The sequence below is a fragment of the Monodon monoceros genome, unplaced genomic scaffold (genome assembly GCF_005190385.1).
Source record: "Monodon monoceros isolate NGI ecotype Baffin Bay Population unplaced genomic scaffold, NGI_Narwhal_1 Super_Scaffold_3, whole genome shotgun sequence".
NCBI lineage: Eukaryota > Metazoa > Chordata > Mammalia > Artiodactyla > Monodontidae > Monodon > Monodon monoceros.
The window spans coordinates 66,742,978-66,768,588 of record NW_021703780.1 but is presented as its reverse complement, the minus strand read 5'-3'; the positions used below and the strand labels follow the sequence as shown (position 1 = coordinate 66,768,588).

General features: G+C 37.5%; 1 protein-coding gene across 9 annotated transcripts in view; it reads left to right on the top strand.

Moving 5' to 3' along the window:
* The window catches only part of PBRM1 (polybromo 1), a 101,279-nt gene that overhangs the window by 32,231 nt on the left and 43,437 nt on the right, over positions 1-25,611 (top strand). For 5 of the 9 annotated variants that reach the window (XM_029244290.1, XM_029244297.1, XM_029244294.1 and 2 more), the window contains exons 12-19: positions 4,309-4,522; positions 6,930-7,071; positions 7,590-7,687; positions 9,786-9,830; positions 13,522-13,798; positions 16,291-16,396; positions 19,613-20,255; positions 23,659-23,870. In XM_029244290.1, coding sequence (XP_029100123.1) covers positions 4,309-4,522; positions 6,930-7,071; positions 7,590-7,687; positions 9,786-9,830; positions 13,522-13,798; positions 16,291-16,396; positions 19,613-20,255; positions 23,659-23,870 — 1,737 coding nt within the window. The remainder of the gene's footprint in view (positions 1-4,308; positions 4,523-6,929; positions 7,072-7,589; positions 7,688-9,785; positions 9,831-13,521; positions 13,799-16,290; positions 16,397-19,612; positions 20,256-23,658; positions 23,871-25,611) is intronic. The other 4 variants (XM_029244296.1, XM_029244298.1, XM_029244295.1 and 1 more) reach the window with 1 other exon arrangement.

Sequence of the window (25,611 nt, the reverse complement as noted above, 5' to 3'; positions counted from 1 at the left end):
AAATACATGAAACAAACAGATGGAACTTCTTGGAGAAAGTGAAAACATTGCCCTTAGAGTGGGAGCCTGCTTCTCTCAATTGCTAGGTAAACAGCCAAAACAGTGAAGACAGAAGACATGAATACACTTCCTCACAAGTGTATTTGTTCCCTATTGCTGCTAAAACAAAACAAATTACCACAAACTTAACTGGCTTAAGACCACACAAATTTATTCTCTTCAGTTCTGGATGTCAGAAGTCTAAAATCAGGTTGTTGGCAGGCTAGTGTTCCTTCTGGAGGCTTTAGGGGATAATACACTTCCTTGCCTTTTCCAGTTTCTAGAGCTACCTGTATTCCACGGCCCTTTCCTCTCCATTCAGGACGCAGCACTCCAGTCTGCATCTGTCACCCCATCTCCTTCCTCCTTTGACCTTCTTGCCTGCCTTTCGTAAAGACCCTTGTGATTATGTTTAGTGCCCAGAGATTAATCCAGGATAGTCTCCCACACTCAAAATTCCTCTCAATCATATCTGCAAAGTTTCTTTTGCCATATAAGGTAATATTCACAGGTTCTGTGGATTAGGACATGGTTGTATGTGGGGACCTATCATTCAGCCTACCACAACAAGATGGTTATAACAGACAAGTATTCTACAATTAGAGAATACATGTTCTTCCCTGGTTCACATGGAATATTACAAAAATTGACCATGTACTTAGCCATGAAACAAATTTCAACAAATTTGAAAGATCGGGTATTATACAGACCATGTTTCTGAGCACAATGCAGCTATGATAGCAACTAACAATGAAAAAATATTAATTTTTTTTAATAGGTATTTATTTATTTTGGCTGTTCTGGGTCTTAGTTGCAGCACACGGATTTTCGCTACGGCATGCAGGCTCTTAATTGTGGGATGCAGGCTCTTAGTTGTGGCCTGCATGCAGGCTAGTTCCCTGACCAGGGGTCGAACCCCGGCCCCTGCATTGGAAGCACAGAGTCTTACCGACTGGACCACCAGGGAAGTCCCAAAGATACAATTTTTAAAAGGAGTAATTATAATAGAAGTTTAATTACTTGAAACTGAACAATAACAATGAAAATAATACGTATCAAAACAGTGGAGGTGCAGTTACAGTGATACTTCAGAAGGAAATTTACAGGTCTGACTGCTTCTGTTTAGAAAGAAAAGCAGCTGAAAGTCAGTGAACTAATAAGCATCCAACATAAGTAAATAATAAGAAGAGCAGAGATGTTAGAAAAAAGAAGATAAAGAGCAGAAGTTAATTCATTAGAAAGGAAATCTATAATGGAAAAGATCAATAAAGTCCAAGTTTTTCTGTTACAGCAGTTAATAAAATAGGCAAATCTGTAGTGAGATTATCAAGAAAGAAACAGAAGGCACAAACAAAAAATATTAGGGGAAAGGGGGAGCATACAGAGAATAAAAAAAGAATATAAGAACAGCATAATGCAAACTAATTTGAAAATTTAGATGAAATGGATAAATTCCTAGACAATGATAAATGCCTAAAAACTGATTCAAGAATAAAAAGGCTGATATCACCATTAAAGAAATTAAATTACTACTTACAAATATTCCTGCATAGAAAACACCAGGCCAGACATTCAAGGAAGAGAATTATACATAAACCCCAGCAGTGAATAAAAAAGAGCTCCCCAATTCATTCTTTTTTTTTTTTTTTTTTTTTTTTTTTTTGCGGTACGCGGGCCTCTCACTGTTGTGGCCTCTCCCGTTGCGGAGCACAGGCTCTGGACGTGCAGGCTCAGCGGCCATGGCTCACAGGCCCAGCCACTCTGTGGCATGTGGGATCTTCCCGGACCGGGGCACGAACCCGTGTCCCCTGCATCGGCAGGCGGACTCTCAACCACTGCGCCACCAGGGAAGCCCCTCCCAATTCATTCTTTGAATCTGATATAAAACCAAAACTAAACAAAATATAAACACACTGTATCTAGCAGTATATATGAAAGATAATACATGATAACACAATTGGGTTTATTCCAGGAATACTAGGTTAGTTCAACATTAGAAAAAAGTATTATTCACTACATTGGTAGATTAAAGGAGCAAAACCGTACTATTGGCTTAGCAAATGCATTTGATTAATGCTTCAGTTCCCATTCATGATAAAAGCTTAGCAAACTAAGAACAGAAGGAGATCTTTCCTAACTTGATACAGGGCATCTCCATTTTCATTGGAGAAGTATTTGTAGCATTCCCCCTACCATAAGAAACAAAGTTAAGAATGTTGTTACCTCTTGGTCAAAGTACTAGCCAGCATACACTGATAACAGTGAAGTTATAAGGATCAGAAAAGAAGGATTTATAAGGATTGCAATTGATAGATTATTTTTTGAGTTTTCTAGTTAAAAAACTACAGACGGGGCTTCCCTGGTGGCGCAGTGGTTGAGAATCTGCCTGCCAATGCAGGGGACGTGGGTTCGAGCCCTGGTCTGGGAAGATCCCACATGCCACAGAGCAACTAGACCCGTGAGCCACAACTACTGAGCCTGCGCGTCTGGAGCCTGTGCTGCACAACAAGAGAGGCCGCAACAGTGAGAGGCCCGCGCACCGCGATGAAGAGTGGCCCCCGCTCGCCACAACTAGAGAAAGCCCTTGCACAGAAATGAAGACCCAACACAGCCAAAAATAATAAATAAATAAAAATTTAAAAAAATACTACAGATAAATTATTAGAATTAATAAGAATAATAAAATGCTAATGTAAGATTATTATACAGAAATCTACTTCGGACTTCCCTGGTGGTCCAGAGGTTAAGAATCCGTCTCCCAATGTAGGAGACACAGGTTCAATCCCTGGTCCAGGAAGATCCCACATGCTGCAGGGCAACCAAGCCTGTGCACCACAACTACCTAGCCCGCGTGCTCTGGAGCCCACACGACACAACTACTAAGCCTGCACGCCACAGCTACTGAAGCCCACGTGCTCTGGGGCCTGCGTGCCGCAGCTACTGAACCCACGTGCTGCAACTGAAGCTCGCACGCCTAGAGCCCTGCTCCACAAGAGAAGCCACCTCAATGAGAAGCCCGCGCATCGCGATGAAGAGTAGCTCCAGCTCGCCGTTACTAGAGAAAAGCCCGCGTGCAGCAACAAAGACCCAGCACAGCCATAAAAAAAAAGAGAGAAAAGAAAAAAAAAAATCTTCATTTCCGGAATCAGCCATAAAAAGAAAATGTAATTTTTTAAGAAGATACAGTTTATAGTAGCAATAAAACATATACCTAGGTTTAAATTCAATAAAAGATGTGCAAGAGCTTTATGAAAAGATTCGAGGTAATGGGGAGTCAGAAAAGACTACATAGTTTCAAATTCTGTCTTTCCTTCTAGCTCCATGACTAAATCCAAATCCCTTCTCAACTGCTCTACAGGCTAGCTGACTTTGGCCAGTCATCAGCTCCTCATACCCAGTTTTCTCATTTGGAAAAGAAATGACAATACCTGTTCTGTGTGGTGATGTTAGGATTTCCTGAGGGTGGTGCTTATCAAGCTCTTAATAAATAACTAAGTACTTAATAAGTGATTATCATACTTAACATGGGAACACATAGTGATTTTGGTTATCCTGATCCCTTAAGAAACCATTTTAATCAGGTCGTTATATACTGTTTAAGAGTTCAGAGAAATAAGCAATATATTTTGTATTTCTGTAGAAGTGATTACATGTTTTGTTTTGGTGTTCTTATGATTAGCTTCTACCTGAAAATTTTCTCAATAAAGGAAAACATCATTCCTAAGGGATGCTGTAGATCAGTGGGGCAAAGTCAAAGAGACTTAAAGCTAAATCACATCTGTCAGTATCAGCCCCGTCTACATTTATACTATCCTAAGCTACGTGCTGTCACTTTAGTTCTGAGATCTGAGAATGGCTACTTGCTCCTTTTCTTGTCCAAGCACACATAAGCAAGGAGTCTCAGAAGATGGCAGAGAAACTATTTTGTAATCTTTTAAAGATGGTATAACTTTTACCATGTAACATTCTATTCTATTTCTGTGTAACATTTCTCTGAGTAAACGTAACAATTTTACTAAGCATTACTAACAGCATCTTTATGAAGCCTAGAGACTATTCTTTTAAAACAAGTATTCTGAAACATACAAAACAGTATTCTCAAACATACATATAGCATAATCTGGAAGGTTGTTAAACGAGCTTAAAAAAATGTTTGTTTCTTCCCCTTATAAATATCTTTTTTTTTAGCATCTTTATTGGAGTATAATTGCTTTACAGTGTTGTGTTAGTTTCTGCTGTCCCTTATAAATATCTTTTATGTCTTTGTAGCTGCACGTTATGAAGAAGGAGAGTCGGAAGCAGAGAGCATTACTTCATTTATGGATGTTTCAAATCCTTTTTATCAGCTTTACGACACAGTTAGGAGCTGTCGGAATAACCAAGGGCAGCTAATAGCTGAACCTTTTTTCCATTTGCCTTCAAAGAAAAAATACCCTGATTATTATCAGCAAATTAAAATGCCCATATCACTACAACAGATCAGGTAAGATATCTTCTACATTACTGAGTATAAATCTATTTTCTTGTGATTGAGCCTGCACATGTATCTTCCTTTCTAAAATGGATAAAGATAATAAAGGTAAAAATGTTTCTCACATGTCTAAAGTGTGCTTAACTATCACTCCTATATAAAAATGAGAAATGAATTTGATTAACTACAAATGATGTTCTTTGTACTGCAGTAGAGTCAAGAGGCAAATAAAAGATATCCCAGCTAGGCATTTTTGTGTCAGATTATGAATTATAAAAAGTCACGCAGGGCTTCCCTGATGGCACAGCAGTTGAGAGTCCGCCTGCTGATGCAGGGGACACGGGTTCGTGCCCCGGTCCGGGAAGATCCCACATGCCGCGGAGCAGCTAGGCCCACGAGCCATGGCCGCTGAGCCTGCGCATCCGGAGCCTGTGCTTCGCAACGGGAGAGGCCACAACAGCGAGAGACCCGCGTACCACAAAAAAAAAAAAAAAGTCATGCAGCTCAGAATTTAACTGTTCGTTTTCTTATAACTGTGCAAGAATTTCTCTTCTTATACCTTTTATTAATATTTTAATTACAACAGTTTATCTGCATTTAAATTTTGTATCTGTAGTTAAACCTCCAGAATAAGCATTGTCAGCTCTTAGAGAACTCATTAGCTGAAACAATACCTGAGAGATGGTTCATCATGGTTTCCCTTTTCTGTTTAGAAAATGTTAAAATGATCATTGGGAATTCAGCCAGACAAAATACTTGAACCACCACAATATCATTAACAATAGTAGGAAATAAATAATGTTATAAAATATGTTGTTTTGTGACTCTTACAATGTGGGTTAGGTTTTGTAGTATACCCAGATAGAGGCAAGACGCAAGTAAAATTACCTTAAATGGGCAAGGTCAGAGTAAGCTGGTGTTTAAATGATGTTTTCATGGCAGATAACTAGCTTTCCATACAGTAGGAATTAAAATCCTTGTACTTGCTGGATTCTAGGAATAAGGTTGCCTAACATATGTTTTGTGGTTTTGCATTTGTAACGTCTGTTATCCTTATTTGATCAGTAAAGTTTATGGTGTTTTTATTTAATCCAAACTTCGGAGGTTTTGGACACGAGTAGGTTATAGAAAATTAGTTTATTTGGCCTTCTTAAAAATAACATGGAGGGACTTCCCTGGCGGTCCAGTGATTAAGAGTTGGCACTTCCATTGCAGGGGCACGGGTTCGATCCCTGGTTGGGGAACTAAAGATCCCGCATGCCGTGTGGCATGGCCAAAAAATAAAATAAAAATGAACAATAACATGGAAATTAAGGCTGCCTTTCATTAAGAAAATGGACTAGAAATTTGTTTTTTGTACTCTTTGCCTTGGAAAGGATGGTGACAGTCTTGTAGATGTTAAGAGGTTCCTTTTTAATTGATTTTTGTCCTTAGTTTCTTTTCTCCCTCAGTCTTTTAAAATTCAGTCTAATTAAGTAGATTAGTTCAAAAGAAGGCAAATCCTCAGCCAGCCCAGTCACCTGCCTGCAGCCTTCTTCCAAGTTAGACTTTTCTAACATAAGCCTTACTTTGTATAGCGACTTTATGAGAGTTGGTGTTAGTAATAGCCTTAGTGTCTGAGACAGCTATTGGAATTCTTAAGACTTAGGGTAAGTAAAAACCTCAATATTAAGCTATCGTAATTAATTACAAATGTTTGTATTGGAGGAGGAGGAGTGAAGGGACTCTGACATATCTGCCTCTCATTTATCATCTTAAGACTGCTCTTCAGGGAATTCCTCGGCGGTCCAGTGGTTAGGACTCAGCGCTTTCACTGCCGGGACCGGGTTCAATCCCTGGTTGGGGAACTAAGATCCCGCAAGCTGCACAGCGCAGCCAAAAAACAAAAAGGACCACTCTTCATTGCCCATATGCAGCTCGCCTGGAGGTTAAATGTGTATTATTCTAAACGCTCCTTCATGGAGTTGCCAGTACTTTCTCTTTTCTTTAACCCTTATCAAGTGGAATGGCCTCTTATTTTCTAAAATGTGTAGATCACCATGATTCTTCATTAAGGTAGCTTAAAACCTCCCTGATTTTTATCTCTTCCTAGGGTTTGCATGTTAGCCACTAACAGGATTTTTCTCTTAGGATTTTTGCTGATATGTTTGCTTTGTAATTGACCACCTTACTAGGTTCTCTTATTACTTCTTGTAATGTTTTATTCTTTTGGATTTTCAGTTAAATTGTCATATTGTCTAAATATGGTGCTTTTGCCTCTTCACTCTGTATTTTGAAATTGTCACTTCTAGGCCTCTAATCAGTATCACTGGTAAAGATACCTTGTAGTGCTTGTCAGGATTTTTGCACTGGACTTTCAGGAAGTGTGTTTCATAATTTTCATAATGGAAGATTCTAGCCATGTGTTTGTCTTTCACAGAACAAAGCTAAAGAATCAAGAATATGAAACTTTAGATCATTTGGAGTGTGATCTGAATTTAATGTTTGAAAATGCCAAACGCTATAATGTTCCCAACTCAGCCATCTACAAGCGAGTTCTAAAACTGCAACAAGTCATGCAGGTATGATTTCTTGGTTTTGCTAAGTTGTTGTATGTATAATTGAAATAATTTTACACATTTTGAGTGTGTTTTTTTAAGATACGTGATTTCCCTCCAGCAATATCACATCATTCATTTCAGCCACAAGTACTGCTGAATATGTTTTTAAGAGTTTTCAGGACCATGTAGAGTAGAAATAATAGTTTAGACTGGTTTAGCTTTGTGAGTGGAAGAAGCAGGGATTTGTCCCTGGGGAGTAATTTTAGGGATGTCAGGAAGTTTCCCTCTAATCACAGATGATATTCTGTCATTTAGGTTTTATTTCTTTGGTTCTAGACTGTTTCTGTTATGGTAGGGTTGGTCCTAGGAGAAGGGACATCTTAAGGCTAATTAATCATTGTACAGTGTCCATGAGTTTATTGAATCCTTTCTGAGAGCACACCTTGGAGCGCATCTGAGGCCATGGGTCTTTTAATATTTATATATTCTAGAAGTGTTCGGCAGAGTGAGCTTGACTCCCAGGGTCTGCTCTGTTTTAGGCAAAGAAGAAGGAGCTTGCCAGGAGAGATGACATTGAGGATGGAGACAGCATGATTTCTTCAGCAACCTCTGATACTGGTAGTGCCAAAAGAAAAAGGTAGATACTCTTCTTATAGCTGGAGACATCTTCTCAGTTTCTTTTTATTTTGTTTTAGATTTAAGTGCAGAAAAATGTTTCTTTAAGCTGTCAAGTATGAATTATAAGCTTTAACTATTTTATAACATTTAAAAATTCATTTGTAAATTGTATGATTAGTGCTTTTTTTGTACTATATTGGCTTTAGACAACATAGATAAAAATAACTACTTATGTAGCTTGGCAAAACATGTTATTCTTTTTGCTGTCCAGGTTATTTTGTTTTAACGTGGCATTTAAGAATGCTCCTTAAATCTAATTTAGGTAATTTCTACATGGTAAATTACAAAAAAAAAAAAAATCAGTACTACCACTGTAGTGAAGTAAGTCATTATTCTTACCCGTTTCTTTTTCCTTGTTAATCTGATGTTTATTTGCCATTTTAAGGATGTCAGATTGTAAAATACCAAGTCATAACTTCTTGTAGTTCATGAAAGGTTAAGCTAGATATTTGGTTTTCTTTTCTTTCTAACCTTTCTGTCAACTTCCCTAACCCTTCCTTTTTCTCATGGGTTTTATGGAGGGGGGCCTTACTGTGAGATTCTGAAGCTGGACTCCTGTAAAGAATCATGCAAGACCATCTCTTTTGTCTGTGCCTCCCACATGGAGTTTCTCTGGCCTGATCTTTGTGGAACACCATATTCTTCTTCAGCCTTAACTGTCTCACCATCTTTGTAACAGCAGGGAGGATACCTTAAACAAGGAATAAGGTCCATCACTAATAGCAGGGCTTGACAGATTCAAAATTGAGTGAAGAAATCATTAGTAACTATTAATACAGTTCTGTTCATGTATTAGTAGATCCACTGAGACCTGAGGATTTTAAAAGGTGGTTTAGAAAAGACAAGCTGTCTTGTCTTTCCCTATAAATAGCATTTGGGAAATTTTTTCTAGCTTTGAAAGTAACTTTGCTATGCTATACCAAGGTAACTAAATTGATTGGTGTGCCCTGAGATGTGAGTCTCCTCCATTACTGGCCTATGAATTTCATCCTTCCAAGTTCTTAATTCCTTGTTATACCAGGGACAACGGAGGAAAAATGTGAAACCAGATCAGAGGCATCAAATCAAGAACATCTTTGAGTGTAATTATATAACTACTACAGCATCACCTGTGTTTTCCAGATCAGTCACCAATCAAAGATAAAAACTTCTCAGGCAAAAGAAGGTAATGGAGGCAAAAGTGATGGTACAGTTAGTGCCAACACTGAATGAAAAGAGAGATCTTAAGCTAGTTGAGTGTTAAGAAAACAGTTCCAAGGACGCATTAGCCCAGGCCAGAGCCTTAAAAAAATATCTGTGGCTTGTACTTTGTGGGACAACCCAAATAGACTAAATGAAAGTTATTATTCTAAAACCTCCCATAAAAAGAAAAGCATTATGTTCTTGAAATAATAAAATCCTACTTTAGACCAAAAGTCTTTTTGTGCACAGGTTTCTTAGGAAGTGTTTTGTTTAATGAAGTGAAAAATACAAGTAAGAGAAGAACAAATATAAATCATAGCTAAAGCAATAAAATAACATATCTGGGTTTGAAATACAGGCATGAGCACACATTAAGAGGTTGACAGAAGCAAGTTCTATACTTTGGACTGTGACAAAGGAAATAACATAACCAGCCTTTTAGAAGGTAGTTATGTTAAAAGGTTTTGGTAATAAGAAACAGACTTCTCCAGAATTCAGGCAAACATGACAGCCTAGTAGGTTAAGTTAAGCTTATCCAGAGAAGTCAGGGCCAAGTTTTCAAGTACCACTTGACTTGACTCCTAAGTATTGTGTATGATTCTGTCTTTGCCTTATTTTTTTCATATCAAAGATTGTGAGAAAAATTACTGCGGGTATGTTCTCTTCATTCTGGGAATGTATTCTTCTCCCCAAACCCTCTACCCAAAAATCCACCTGCTATCTTCCATGTTGAAATGTTCCAAGTATTCTTAAAACCTTTTATCATTTGGATTGAATAATCCTCTTTTTTCTCAACCATATTTGGTTTGTACATGACCTCCAATGTTGCTTGTTTTGTTTCTCTTCACATGTAATGTTTGTTTCTGCTTTCCCAGGAACACTCTTGACAGTGAGATGTTGGGTCTCAGGAGGCTATCCAGGTGTGCAGTCCTTTTTTATGCATAAACATATTTTTTAAAGTGTAACTTTTATGGCATGGTCAGTACTGATTAGGTGAAAAGTGCAGCCTTAAGCATGTGAATAATGGTTTTTATTTGGATGCCAGTTTATTTTATGAGTAAAGAAAGCAGTACAGTTTAGAAGTGTAGTTAGTAAAATGAGAATTAGCCTAGGTATATTCAGGAGCTGTAATTTGTTGCCAGCTTTGCCAGGGGCAGTAAGCCCCCACAGCAGTCATTGTGGCTGTACTTCTGCGGCAGAGGTAGAGAGGCTGAGAATATGGTAGCATTGCCAGTGTCCAGGGGCTGGCGGGTGCTGATTGTCTTTTACAGATTGGGAGATGGTGGAGGGATCATAATCAGTGTTGACAATCCAAGTGATGTCAGTCTATGTTGGCACCTATGCATTGGGTTACTGCTTCTTGAGCATAAATACATTCTTCAGTCTCTGATCTTGTCCATGTTTTATTTCTTTAAAAGCATCCATTCTTTTGCATGTTACTTATGATTTTTAAAAACAGCCCATAAGTTGCCATGTTATGGTCCTAGTAATCATTGTGTGGTGCTTTTATTTTCACCTTTGCCATCTGGCATTCATGGAGTGTCAGTTGTTTGCAGAACACCAGACTCTGCTCACAGGTCATAAAGGAGAACGTTTAGTCATCACCTCTACCTTCCAGGAATTTATTGGCCAGGAAAAGAGGCAGGCTAAAAACAAATGAACTTATGTGTGATCTCTGTAGTAAAATAATTGTTTAAGGTACACAGTTGTATAATTGTATGGAAGTGTTGTGGGATTGCCCAAATAGCTTTAGGAAATGTGATTTCCCTATCATGCTTTTTCTTAAAAGTTAGATGTTTTAAAGTTATCTTTATGTTGCTACCATATGTAGTCCACTCTACAAAATTACTGTATTATTATCTTCTTCCTAATATTTTCCTTAAGAAAAGTTTTCTTAGATAGTAAATTTAAGGAAAAGACAATGGATTGTATTTCTTTTATATCATTCATAGTATATGGCACTGGTTCTGGGTAGTAGTAGAAGAAATAGAAATGTGGGGCATGGTGGAGTAGTGTTACAACCCCGAGCTCTAGAGCCTTACTGCCCAAGTTCAAATCCCAGTTGTTCTTATCAGCTGTGTTCTGAGCCTCATCTCAATTTCCTCATCTGAAAAAGGAGTTGATGACATTACCTGCATAGGATTGCTGTGAAGACCTGATTGCTTAGTATGTTTAAAGCCCATGGAACTGGGCCTGGATGCAGTGAGTACTCACTAAATGTACTCACTCTGATTATTTTCTGGCAGTATTTCCTGCTGGCATCAAGACATGGTAGATTTCATTTTGTTTTTAGTCAGATGTTACTAGTCTGGGAAACTCCTTAAAAAGGTGAGTAAAAAAGTCCTTGAAGACTTGAAGATGAAATATAGAAAGACTTGTAAAAGAAAGAACCTTTGGGTTTACTTAGCTTCACAGCAGGCACCACTGAAGGTCTAGGGCCAGGGAGTTAAATTAAATGCTGGGAGACTTTGAAGCCTATGAGCAGGGTTGACTTTGATTAGAGAGGCCCTTGGTAAGAGCTAAGTTTTTATCATCCACTTGCATGATAAAAGCAGTCTGGTGATTATCAGCTGATTTAAGTCTCCATTCTGATTAGTCACTTTATGGCCTTAGGTATTCACTTGAGTCTCTAAGCCTCTGTTTTTATATCTGCAAAGTTGGGATAATAATTGTACCTGGTTCTCAGAGTTTGAAGTTTAAATGATAGTGCTTAGCACAGTCCCTGGCATGTGGTAGAAGTGTTAGCTGTAACTATAAATAGGAATCTTGTGTGTATATCCAAATACAAATACATAATAAATAATAGCTTCATAGGAAGAATAATGATAAGGACATTTGAGAAAGTGGTCAGCCACAAACTATGAAGGTTAGGACTAACACCATGGCATGAAAAATTAAAAGGAAAGATTAGATCTAGAAGCGCTATGGAGGTCCTCTAGGACTTAGTGATAAACTAAGAGAAGCAAAAAGTGACGTTGATTTCAGTGTTTTAGGCTGGGTTTAGGGGTCAGGTGGTGGTCCTGGAAAATCAGGGATTCAGAGCGAAGCCCCTACTAGCTCATAATCTTCATGCAAATTAGAAAAAGCACCCATTTCTCTTGACTTTCATTTATTGGAAAATTGCTGTAATATACTGATTTTGTTAGCACAGAACCAATTATGGCCCATCTCCTGTAAACTTCTAAAACTGTATATTTATTATGTGTCTGTGACCTGAATTGACATCCCCTTAAGTGTGGCACCCTTAAGTGCATAATGACAAACAACCTTGGTTTTGAACCCCCTTAAGATGTATTTTATCGAAGTATCTTCACAGGTGCTGATTAGAAAAGAATGAGTATGCCAGTTACAAGGTCTGGGATTTAATTTTATGCACCTTTCCCAAAATAGGGAAGAGTGAACAAACTTTATAGTTACTAGTCTGAGGGAGGAAGAGAGGATGAATAGAGGGGTTTAAAGAAGAATCTAAAAATCAAAGTGACATTGAAAACAGTAACCAGAAAGTATCACATAGGGAAATATGGTAGCTGTCTTTCAAAGTTACTTTCAAAAGTGTGGATATATTAAGGTTCAACATCATATTGGAAAAGAATAAAGTAAATATACCAGCCACCCAAGCTAATACAGTTATAAAAGAATATGAAGTTTAGCTCTGAGTTTTTTCTGGCAGTCAGATTAAAAGTAATGGAAAAAAAAAAAAAAAAAGTAATGGGCCTGTGGGTCTCGGTCTCAAAGGCAATATAAGGATCTGGAAAAATGTAAACAAAATAACAAAACTGGATTAGTTCAGAGAAGATTGTTTGACCCTAATGACAAAAGTTTTGCTTGCCTTTGAGGTTGGAAACCAGTTACATATCACTCTCTTGAAGTGAATGATACAAATGGAGAAAGGATATTATAAGTGTTACAAGTCCTAAAGCAGTAAATTTCAGTTATTAGACCAGTTACCAAATTCTGTGATATCAAATTCAGGTTCTGAAATTTTTCTTTAGAGGCTTCTTGAAGGCTAAAGTCATCTGTGTTCTAATCTCTGCTCAGATGTGGAGCTCTGTGATGTTGGAGCTTTGTCCTGCATTCCCCTTTTATTATTTACTTGCTAAAGTCCTGGACTGAGAGAGTTCTTCCTCTCACATCATCCCCTCAGGATATGCAGGTGTTCAGGAGTGGTTGTCATAGGAGATGGGACACTTCTCTTTGTGTTTGTTTGTTTGTTTAAGGGAGAACTGTTAGTAGGGAATCAGCAGTTTTATTCCACTTCTGCTCTGTTCTTAAAAAATATATTTCAGTTGATAACAGAATTTCATTTTCTTTGACATTAGACAAGATATTTTTTCAAGCATTGCATTTCATAAATATTCGAAACACGTTTGCCTGGTGTTCTTGGGGGGTGCTCCTGCCAGAGTCAGTATGTTTTAACTATTTTGAAAAATTTCCTAATATTTGCTTATAGCTTCCAGCATGTTTACTGTGTTTGTGCCATACATAATCAATACATTATAATCATGAAGCACCTGCCCACAAGATTAATTTGTTTTATTTCGTGTTCATCCTTATATCAAGAAAACTGAACCTGTTCTCATTTTCCCCCTTTTCTCCCTTCCCCCTCAACAGTAAAAAGAACATTCGAAAGCAGCGAATGAAAATCTTGTTCAATGTTGTTCTTGAAGCTCGTGAGCCAGGTTCAGGCAGAAGACTTTGTGATCTATTTATGGTTAAACCATCCAAAAAGGACTATCCTGATTATTATAAAATCATCTTGGAGCCAATGGACTTGAAAATAATTGAACATAACATCCGCAATGACAAATATGCAGGGGAAGAGGGAATGATAGAAGACATGAAGCTGATGTTCCGGAATGCCAGGCACTACAATGAGGAGGGCTCCCAGGTGAGGATGTGTGGGAATCCTGGAGTAGGTACTTTTCTTTTGATCTTGAGAGACCAGGTCTAGAGGCCTAACTTAGGTTGCCCTTCTCAGTGACTAGCTTAATATTTTGTCTTTTCTTAATTATTTAAAATGGGAGGCAGGACACTGTAAAGGTTAAAAGTTTATACCCTGTACAGTTGTCCCTCAGTATCAGGGGTGGGGAGTTGGTTCCGGGACCCCTGCGGATACCAAAATCCACAGATGCTCAAGTCTCTTATATAAAATGGCATAGTACAGTCAACCCTGCGAATCCCATGGATTCCATATCCATGGATCCAGAGCGTCAAGTGTAATCTGACATTTGAATTTGAATCCTGCTCTGCCAATCCCTGTGTAAGTAACTTATCTTTTCTGAGCCTCATCTGTAAAGTGGAGATAATAGCAGTACTTGCATCAGGGTTATTATAGGATTTAAATGAGATAATATTTACAGAGCATGTAGCACAGTGCCTGGTATTCAAACACTCAAATGAAAGCCAAGGACAATAAAATCTTTCATCATAATTTTATTATTACTATCCGCAGTGGCCATACTTCTCTAAGGATAGTCTAGAAAATTGTATAATTATATAAATATCAGGATATTCCCAGTAATGCACCTTTGAATAATTGAGATTGAGTTTGTTATGAAGCATCTTGATTTTCAGTTCTTTGTCAGTAAAGCTAAGATACATTCTTCCTTTCATATTTTTTTCTATTTCATGTCCTTTACTTAATTTTTTTTTTTTTTTTGCGGTACGCGGGCCTCTCTCACTGTTGTGGCCTCTCCCGCTGCGGAGCACAGGCTCCAGACACGCAGGCTCAGCAGCCGTGACTCACGGGCCCAGCCGCTCCGCGGCATGTGGGATCTTCCCGGACCGGGGCACGAACCCGTGTCCCCTGCATCGGCAGGCGGACTCTCAACCACTGCGCCACCAGGGAAGCCCTACTTAATTTTTTAAATTGAGGTATAAGTGACGTGTTTCAAGTGTACAACATAGAGATTTTATATTTATATATTGCAAAATGATCACTGCAGTAAGTTTAGTTAACATCCATCACCATATGTAGTTACAAATTTTTTTTCTTGTGATAAGAACTTTTGAGATCTATTCTCTTAGCAACTTTCAAATATGCAATACAGTATTATTAACTATAGTCGCCATACATTACATCCCCATGACTTATTTATTTTATAACCGAAGCTTGTACCTTTTATCTCCTTCATTCGTTTTGCCCATCCCCCACCCCCACCTCAGGCAGCCACCAATCTGTTCTCCATATCTATGAGCTTGGGGTTTTTTTTGGAGGGGGCTGTTTTTAGATTCCATATAAGTGAGATCATACAGTATTTGTCTTTCTCCATCTTAACTTATTTCACTTAGCATAATGCCCTCAATATTCATCCACGTTGTCTCAAATGGCAAGATTTCTTTTTTTTTATGGCTGAATAATATTCCTGTGTGCGTGTGACATTTTCTTTATCCATTCATCCATTGATGGATGCTTAGATTGTTTCCTTATCTTGGCTATTGTAAATAATGCTGCAGTGAACATGTATTGGGGTACATAGATCTTTTCTGAGTTTTCTTTATCTACTTTAAATCTCCCAGAAGTAAAAGTACATTTTCAAATTGTTTATTTCCTTTCTTATACTATTACATTTCAATATAAAATGAAGTAGGCACTGAGGGTGCTTGTGATCAAAGAAATGGTTCTCTCTGTCATAGGAGTTTACACTGTCCTCAGTGTCATTGGCCAATGTGCCACTTGTCTGCCACTGATAAAGAAAAAGGCCACCCTTACGAGAGGTTGCCAAAGAAGAGAGGTCAGTTATTCCCTCAGCCCCTCTGCTGTGGGGCAGTCAGGGAGGAGAGCCTTTGTGGGGGGAGTGGGAGGAGGCAGCTGTGGGAGCAAAACAGTTGGGTGCGTAACCTTGTCCTTGGCTCTGTGTTACCACCTTTGGCCCAGTCTTCATAGAGATAGAGCCTCAGCAGGGATTGTTGCTTTTCACAAATCAGATTCCAGGCTGTGAACGCACACTGGTATTAAATCCCTTCTAATGTTTGAGATGTTTCTCTCCAACTATCAGATGTTTTTAATTTTTAATTTCCATTGAGCTAAGTCTGGCTACCTTGAGGGTCCAGTGCAAGAGAGATTTATGAAGAAACAACACACGTAAATATATTTCAGAACTTCTGCAAAAACTTGCAATGATTCTAGTACAGTAGTTCTCAAACTTTAGCCTGCATGGGTGTACATTAGAGTCACCTGGAAAACTTTAAACAACAAACCAGTTGAGGCTGAGGCCCACCCCATGGAGGTGTGATTTTGTTGCTCTGTAGTGATCTCAGGCTTTATTTCTTTAGTTCTCAACTATCCTATGTTTTTAAAACTTCTTTATGGATGTATATTATACTTCAGTAGAAAGCTTCTTAAAAAATAATTTTAATTATATTTGTAATTAAATATAGGTGTACAATGATGCGCACATCCTGGAGAAGTTACTCAAGGATAAAAGGAAAGAGCTGGGCCCACTGCCTGATGATGATGACATGGCTTCTCCCAAACTCAAACTGAGTAAGGCAGCCTCACACTTCATTGTTCAGTTCAGTCCATCAAGGATAAATTGCTGATTTACTGAAATAATATTTAATTAATTGGTGAATATAATTGAACTTGCACTACAGCATGGAGTTTCTTGCTTCCTTTTAAGCACTGTCTTCCGTATTTTAAGTAAACATAAAAGCATGTGAGGAATAGAAGAATATAATGTCAAAGGTTTTGCTTTCTTGAATGCAGTGGACATTTTGTAAATGTTAAATAGTAAGAATAGATATTTTTTCTACATGTGATGCCTGGAAGAGTATAGTGGCAGATTTTATTCTATTTTTTTTTGTATGTTTGTTTGCTGATTATTAGAATTAAAGATTAGTCCCAGTAGTTCCTCCTAGACAGAATTTGAGAGGTTAGAGATGTCTAGCCACTGTACTGTAAGTTAACTTGGCTGTCTTTTTTTTTTTTTTTTTTTTTTTGCTGTTCGCGGGCCTCTCACCTTCGTGGCCTCTCCCGTTGCGGAGCACAGGCTCCGTACGCGCAGGCTCAGCGGCCATGTCTCACGGGCCCAGCCGCTCCACGGCATGTGGGATCTTCCCGGACCGGGGCACAAACCCATGTCCCCTGCATCAGCAGGCGGACTCTCAACCACTGCGCCACCAGGGAAGCCCTTGGCTGTCTTTTGAGTGTAGTCTGTGGATGGTTGTTTGGTTGAAAACTGTGAGAGAGAAGAGAGACAGCAAAAACAATTAGTACCATTGGGCTAAAGAAGAGGTTTCTGCCTTATTTAAAATATATAAGTAAAATAAATACCAAGTAAATGACAGTGGTGTTGTCAAATATTCTTTAGAGTCGTATTTGCTGAAAAGGGAAAAAACAAACAGACCCTGATTTTTTATATGAAATGACTGTAAACTGAATTTACAATAGCTTTGGGTATGATTTATTGCTAAGTGATCATTCCTTTTTGTCATGCCATTCATTTATCTCTTCATGGAATTGTAAAAGCACACAGAAGGTTTGCAGAAACGAAAACCTTCTAATTTATAGGGATATAATGCCTTTTAAAACTAGAATTCATTATACAAGTTGAGTTAGGAAACTAATGACAGATAGATACTTTAACAATAACTATCTAAATATATATAAATACATTTTTCTTTAAGTTCAGGGAAAGGAGATTTTAACATGCAATGTTAATTTTTTCATTTCTCAATTTTATGAAAAATTCAAAACATATATAAGTATAAAGAATAGTACAGTGAATCCCTGTATATACCTGTTACTCAGCATTTATCAAGATTCTGCCATACTTATTTCCTATCTTCCCTTTTTTCCTTCTTTTTCTTTGTTCTGAATTATTTTAAGCCAAATCCAATCATGTCATTTTATTTCTACATAGTTCATTATGCATCTCTAAAATACGCAGATATTTTCTTAAATAGCCATGAAGTCATTGTCACACCTAACAAAATTAGGAGTTTCTTGGTTTCATCTAATACCTGAAAAATTTTCAGATTTTACTGATTGTCTCACAAATGTATATTTATAGTTGGTTTCTTCAAATCAGGATCTAATTAAGTTCTATATGTTACATTTGATTATTTTGTCCTTAAACTCATAGTTTAGAGGAGTCCCCCTCCTTTTTTTATCCTCATGCCATTAACTCTAGAAACCTGGTCACTTTATTGTGCAGTCGAAAGTTCTGGATTAGTTAGTTCACTTCCTTGTGATGTCAGTTAACTTTTTCCTTTATTTCCCTTATTTCTCATAAATGGAAGTTAACTTTAAAGGCTTGATTAGATTCAGTTTCAACTTGGCAAATAAGGTCCACACATTGCATTTGATTGATAGTTCTTTTAATCTATAAATTCCCCTCCCTCTCTCTTTTTTTCCCTTGCAGTTTGTTGAAGAAATTACTTGTACTATAGTTTCCCACAGTCTAGGTTTTGCTAATTGTGTCCCTTTGCTGTAGTTTCACGTGTTCTTTTGTCCTTTTTAGTTCCTATAAATTGGTAGTCGATCAGATTTAGATTTAAATTTGATTCTCCATCCCTTTGACACAGAAACTGACTTCAGAGGTGATACAGTGTCTTCCATCAGGTGGCACATAATATCTGGTTGTTTCTTTAAATTATGTTAATAGCTATTGATGCTTAATTCATTGAAGAGCTGTTAGATAGTGATAGTTTAGTTTTATCATTCCTTGCTCATTTACTAACTGGCATACTTCTATATAAATAAACTTTGCCTCATCCAGTGTTTGGTTACCCAGTGGTATGGTTTTTTTGTTTGTTTGTGTATATTGTTTGGTTTTTGAAAGGATAAAAGCTAGATTTTTTTTCTCCTTTTATTTACCAGTTTTCAAAATAATGAAATACAAAGAAAATAATGCATTGGTTTACTAAAGTCATGCAACATCTACCCTGTTGTTTGTTTGTTTTTATTTATCATTAAGAACTACTAGATTTAAACATATTGCTGAGTTTTATAACCCATTGCAATTATGGTTCTTGTTGATATTTACGTTGTCCCAGACTGGCTGCTATGGTCTTTTGACCTGACCATGGTAAGAAGTCATTGGTAGATTCTTTACTGTCTAGTGTTTCAAGCTATACCAGGCTCATCTTGTATAGACTAGGAATTAGCCATTTGCCAAAGAGCTACTAACATTAGTATTTGAAATCAGTATTCCAGAGCTATAGTCTTTATAGTCAAAATTATATAGGGGTATACTGCAACTGGGTTGGTCACTGTTTCTAGAATTTTCAGTGGACAGAGCTAAGAAATTTTGTGTGTGTGTATTTTATATTTAAAGAGAAAATACATCTTAAGTTCATACTGATACTCCCAGTTGCGATTCAAGGCCACAAGGTTTTTATTCAGTGTCCTCTGTTTTAACATCTTGATCTCTTTTTCTGCCTTGATGAAAATCTCAGTTCTCAAGGATACCATAGGAGATGGAGTTAGAGTGTCACATAGCTACTCATTTCCTTTATTCTACCTTATTCACAACTATCTCAACATAATAGTACTTACTCTCCCACCAAAAATATGAGTAGTGAAAACAGTTTTTCTAGTTCTTTCTTTGTTGATAGGGTATGTTTCACTAGAAATATACTAATTACTGTGTTTTATAAATCACTGGAATAGTCCCTTCCTTGTGGTTATGCTACCACCTTTTTACAAATTTAGGTTCATATATTTTATTTTATCCATTTAATATAAATCTTTCTTTAGGTAGGAAGAGCGGTATTTCTCCTAAAAAATCAAAATATATGACTCCAATGCAGCAGAAACTAAATGAAGTCTATGAAGCTGTAAAGAACTATACTGATAAGAGGGGTCGCCGCCTCAGTGCCATATTTCTGAGGCTTCCCTCCAGATCTGAGCTGCCTGACTACTATTTGACCATTAAAAAACCCATGGACATGGAAAAAATTCGAAGCCACATGATGGCCAACAAATACCAAGATATAGACTCCATGGTTGAGGACTTCGTCATGATGTTTAACAATGCCTGTACATACAATGAGCCCGAGTCTTTGATCTACAAAGATGCCCTTGTCCTACACAAAGTCCTGCTTGAAACTCGGAGAGACCTAGAAGGAGATGAGGACTCTCATGTCCCAAATGTAACCTTGCTGATTCAGGAGCTTATCCATAACCTTTTTGTGTCAGTCATGAGTCATCAGGATGATGAAGGAAGATGCTACAGTGATTCCCTAGCAGAAATTCCTGCTGTGGATCCCAGCTTTCCAAACAAACCTCCTCTTACTTTTGACATAATTAGGAAGAATGTTGAAAATAATCGCTACCGGCGGCTCGATTTATTTCAAGAGCATATGTTTGAAGTATTGGAGAGGGCAAGAAGGATGAATCGGTATGTTTTCAAAACCATTTCTTTTTGAGAAGGTATGACATTTAATGTAAAACAGAAGAAAGAATTTTGCTTTGATGTGCTATTTCAGCATAGGTACATGATTACAGTTGATGGGGTGCTATTTTGAATTTTAATTAGCCAAAACTTATAGAGAGCTAGTATAAGTATAGTCTGTGGAGGAGAGAAGGCACACTACTAAATTGTCTAGAGTAGGGCCAATGAGGGGAAGGAATGAGACAAAATTGAAGATCTGTTGAAAAACATAAACTTTTAAAATATAGCCTTTTGTACAACATGTATTTTTAATGGATAAAATGCTTTCAATTAGAAATTGTAATATGATTTCCTTTTAAAGTTTGAGTTCAATGCAAGCATGCTTTAAATAAATTAAAATAGCTCTAAGATACTGATCTGAGGTTAGACTGATTTAAATTTGATTGTCATTTCAGATGTCTAAAAGGGCTTCTTTTTAATCTCAGATTCATCACTTTTAAGTTCATTCTGTAGACATTAAATGTTCTAAAAGAAGAAGAAATCAAATTTAAATTTCCATCAAACTTAAATTCCCTTCTAATTTTGATCTGTGCTGTATATTTGCCACACAACAATAGTATATACTCAGCTGTGAAAACAGTTTCAGTTCAGCAATTACAGTGTGTCTTCTATATGCTCTTGAGGTCGCTTGGGGAGAATATAAAAAGTTAAAAATACAAACCCTACCTTCCTGGAGCTTATAGTCTATCATGCTGAGAGCTAGACCTTTAGTCACTGAGCATGGGGTGATTCCAGCTGAGGAATCTGTGAAGCCTGGGTTTGCTCTGGATCTTGAAAGAAAAATTAAAAGTAATGTAATGTTTGATGTTCCTGTTGAGCGCCTGCCCTTTGTAAAGCACCATGCTAAGTACTTCATGTACATAATCTCTAACCCTTATAATAGCCATTCTAGGTAGGTGATAATCTTCCTAATTTTTATACGAAGATGTACACGACAGAGAGAAATACATTGCCAAAGTCACACAACTAGTAAGTGGCTTGGCTCATCTTGTTCCCCACTGTAGAGAGCCACTGCTGAGCCAGTCACCAAGACGCCAGTCATCCCTTATCACAGCCAGGGATGATAAGACTTGAGCTGTGTGCTCTAAGAGCTTGAAGTCTGACAATTGGGATAGCGCCTATGCTTAGGGAAAAATAATTCCAGGCATGAGATAACGTTTAACAACTTGATATTTAGTAAAAGATGGTGGAGTAAAGGAACTGCATTAGAGTTCTAAAAAGGCATGAGACGTCAGAGAAGAATGGGAAAATGGGTGGGATTCAGATAAGGTAAGTGGTATGAGTAAAGGTATAGGGTTAGGAAATGAATATAGTGTGTTCAAGAGACACGTGGAGTTGGGTCAGATTGGAGAGGCCCTTGAGTGACACATTTAGTAAATGGTCCTTATTCTTCAACAGTGCAGATAGAAATAAAGAGAAATATGGAGGGACATATTGTAGTCAAAATCTGCATTCATTTATTTGTTAGTTTTCATTTATTCAACAAATGTTTATTGAGTGACTACCAGTTATGAGAATGTTCTGGATACTTGGTATATACCAGTAGACAAAACAGACGAACCCTGCTCTCATGGAGCTTAGAGTTCCACCCTTACTCACGGTTTACTTAAATAGTCCTTAAGTCTAAAGTCACTCCTCTCCTCCCTGCCCCCCTACCTTACCCCCAGTATATCTTGGGGTTAGTTCTGTGAGTCTTCCAAAATAGACTTGTCTCTTAGATTATTAGCAACTTTGTTTCTTATATAGATGACTATCAACTTTGTTTCTTGTATAGATGACATGATTATTTTAAGAATTAAGCAGATTTGTATCTCTAGGAAATGAGCTCTTTTGCTTCTAGCATTGTTGACATGGTTAGTTTTTGCTTCTGAGGCCTAGGAGGTAGAGTCCAAGGTGACTTTACAGTATTCCCCTTTTTATCCACGGTTTCACTTTCTGCAGTTTGTTACTCGAGGTCAACCAAGGTCTGAAAATATTAAATGGAAAAACCCAGAACTAAACAATTTGTAAGTTTTATAAATTACACACTGTTCTGAGCACATGATGGAATTATGAATCTGCCCTTTCATTGTAATGTGGATTATCAAAAGTGTTTTCAGTTTTAATTTTATACTTAAAATTGTAAGCTCTTGTAAAATTAATTTCAAGCGAACAGTCTTCAGAAGTCTCTGTTCAGAAAATAGGCATCAAAATAGTGCCCTAGGAGTTTTTTTCCCTTGGCCAGTTTTATTTTTATTGCTTTCCTACAAGTGTTAGCATTGCTATAACCTGAAAAGATTTTAGAATCTTTCTTGAAACATCCATTTAGGTTGTTATCGGCAGTGTTTTAGATTGCCAGTTCACCTTTGCTGGTGAGAAGCATTCTGGAGGCTTCGTTCAAGTTTGATGCTCTAGTGATCCGTATCAGCAAACAGCTGACTGGGCTTGCTACACCATCCACACTAGCCTGACCAGAATGTCTCCATGACTGCTGCTAATAAGTCTTTGTCTCTGGTTACCTTTGTGCATAATTTTTTAGACCCTGATATTCTTAGTTAATAGAATTATCTTCCTTCCTCAGACCAACAGTGGATTAGAAATAGTAATAGAATTTCTTTGAGTCTAAATTCTGAAATTCATTTTGCCCAATCCTCTCATTTTATAAATGGTGAAAGAATCTTTTAAAAGTTTTCAGTATGACACAGATAATTTTTTTTCTATCTTTCACATGTTGCCTCTGGTGATTCCCCAGAATTATGTAGTTATTTCTGGGAAACTAACATGAACACTGACTCTGAGGCCTGTAACCATTTTACGATGCCCTTAGGACTTTGCAGTTTAGGTTCAAATATTCACGGAGTCGTACCAGCCTAAGCAACCATGATATAGATCCAAAAAGAAGAAAATGGGCTAAATCTTTTGTTAATACCTTATACAGTGTGTTGGTCCCTTAACTAAGAGAAAGTAAAAATTAATTCAAAGGTTAGATGCAAGTAAGTGCTGCACATGGTGTGGAGCCTTAGTATAGTCCCTGACTGTGGCAACCCCCTTCTGTTGCCAAAATCAGCCAATGAACATGCTATGTTTCTCCCCAGGAAGCTGTATGAGGCCTTTCCTTTTACATGAGCTGTACAAGGAGTGAGCCTTAAGGAAAAGGAAACTGGTGAGCATGAGGCTCACCAAGGTAAAATTACACTTCAGATTCTGTTCTAACAAATTTTAAGGAGATAGTCTTATTAGAACTGCACAGAAGTTACCATTGTATCAATTAATGCATTAAAGAAGCATTTCATACAATGCTTTAACATATAAGCAGGGTGCTTAAAAGAAGCAGCTTGTGTGTCAGTGAATACTCTTAATGCTATTATAGGACAGATTCTGAAATATATGAGGATGCGGTAGAACTTCAGCAGTTTTTTATTAAAATTCGTGATGAACTCTGCAAAAATGGAGAGATCCTTCTTTCACCAGCACTCAGCTATACCACAAAACATTTACATAATGATGTGGAGAAAGAGAAAAAGGAAAAACTACCGAAAGAAATAGAGGAAGATAAACTAAAACGAGAAGAAGAAAAAAGAGGTTAGTTTCTTTCATTTTATTAAATATGAAGAAACATTATTATGATCTGTCCTAACTGGTCTTATAATTACCTGTGGAGCAGAGTCCTGTTTGTAGACTCAGGGTGTTGACTCTTTCAAAACAGACATAGTAAGATGGGAAATGTTTTTGTCACTATCAATTTGTTCATCAGACTGGAAAAGGTTGGAAGTTATACGTGACACAGCTGTTATTCTAGTATTTCAAGAACAGAGTTAATTAATTCACAAGTGTGGAAGCTAAATACCTCTTAATACTATTGGTAGATAAAAACCTAAGGGGCACAGCTGGGGCTAGAGAGCATTCTCAGCAGTGCATAAAGTTTCTGCCCCATTGTTCAACAGCATGGCTCTCCTCATATGGACTCAGCCAGGTAAGTAGATTATATTTTGTTTTTGTTTCAAATTATTTATTTATTTATTTATTTATTTATTTATGGCTGTGTTGGGTCTTAGTTGTGGCACGCAGGATCTTTCGTTGCGGTGCGTGGGCTTTTCTCTAGTTGGGGTACGCAGGCTCCAGAGCACGTGGGCTCTGTAGCTGCCTCATGCAAGCTTAGTTGCCCCACAGCATGTGCGATCTTAGTTCCCCGATGAGAGATCGAACCCGTGTTCCCTGCATTGGAAGGCGGATTCTTAACCACTGGACCACCAGGGAAGTCCCCAAGTAGATGATATTTTGGTTGAACCACATAACTAGGAGGAAATTTTTATTTTAATTGTATCAACCTAAAAATGTTACTTTGAGTCACTTGCCAGAATTTAGAAATATTTGAAAGTAGGAACTTTTATTAGAAATTTAATCGTTTCTGAAAAAGTTAGAATTCACATAAATACCTAGAATATATAACTTTCCAAACATTAGATTGAGTAAAGGAATAATAACACTATTGTTAACTTTATAACATTTATGGAAGTATATATGTGACACAACTAGCACAAAGGAATGGAGCCGTATTGGAGCAAAGTTGCAATATTGAATGAAACTAAATCACTGTTAACCTGAAATAGATGGTGACAAGTTAAAGGTGCATATTGTAATACCAGTAATAACAAAGAGAAAAAGTCAATACAGGGGCTTCCCTGGTGGCGCAGTGGTTGAGAGTCCGCCTGCCGATGCAGGGGACGCGGGTTTGTGTCCCGGTCCGGGAAGATCCCACATGCCGCGGAGCGGCTGGGCCCGTGAGCCATGGCCACTGAGCCTGCGCATCCGGAGCCTGTGCTCCGCAACGGGAGAAGCCACAACAGTGAGAGGCCCGTGTACTGCAAAAAAAAAAAAAAAAAAAGTCAATACAGGAATTAAAATGATATGCCAGAAATACTTGCTTAACACAAAAGAGGGCAGTAAAGGAGGAAAAAAGGAACAAAAAAATAAGACAAAAAAAAAGCAAAATGGCAGACTTGAATTCAATCATATCAGTAATTACATACTGTGAATAGACTAAACACTCCATTCAAAATGCATTGGTTATCAGACTGAATTTAAAAAGTAAGATCCAACTGTATACTGTCTATAAGAGATTCATTTAGATTTGGACACAAATAGGTTGAAAGGAAAATGAAGGGAAAAGATATACCATGCAAATAGTAACCATAGTGAGTTGGAGTGACTATATTAATCAGACAAATAGACTTTAAGAAATATTACTAGAGTTGAAGGGGGACATTTTATAATGTTAAAAGGGTCAAGAACGTATAATACTTATAAATGTGTATGCACCTGA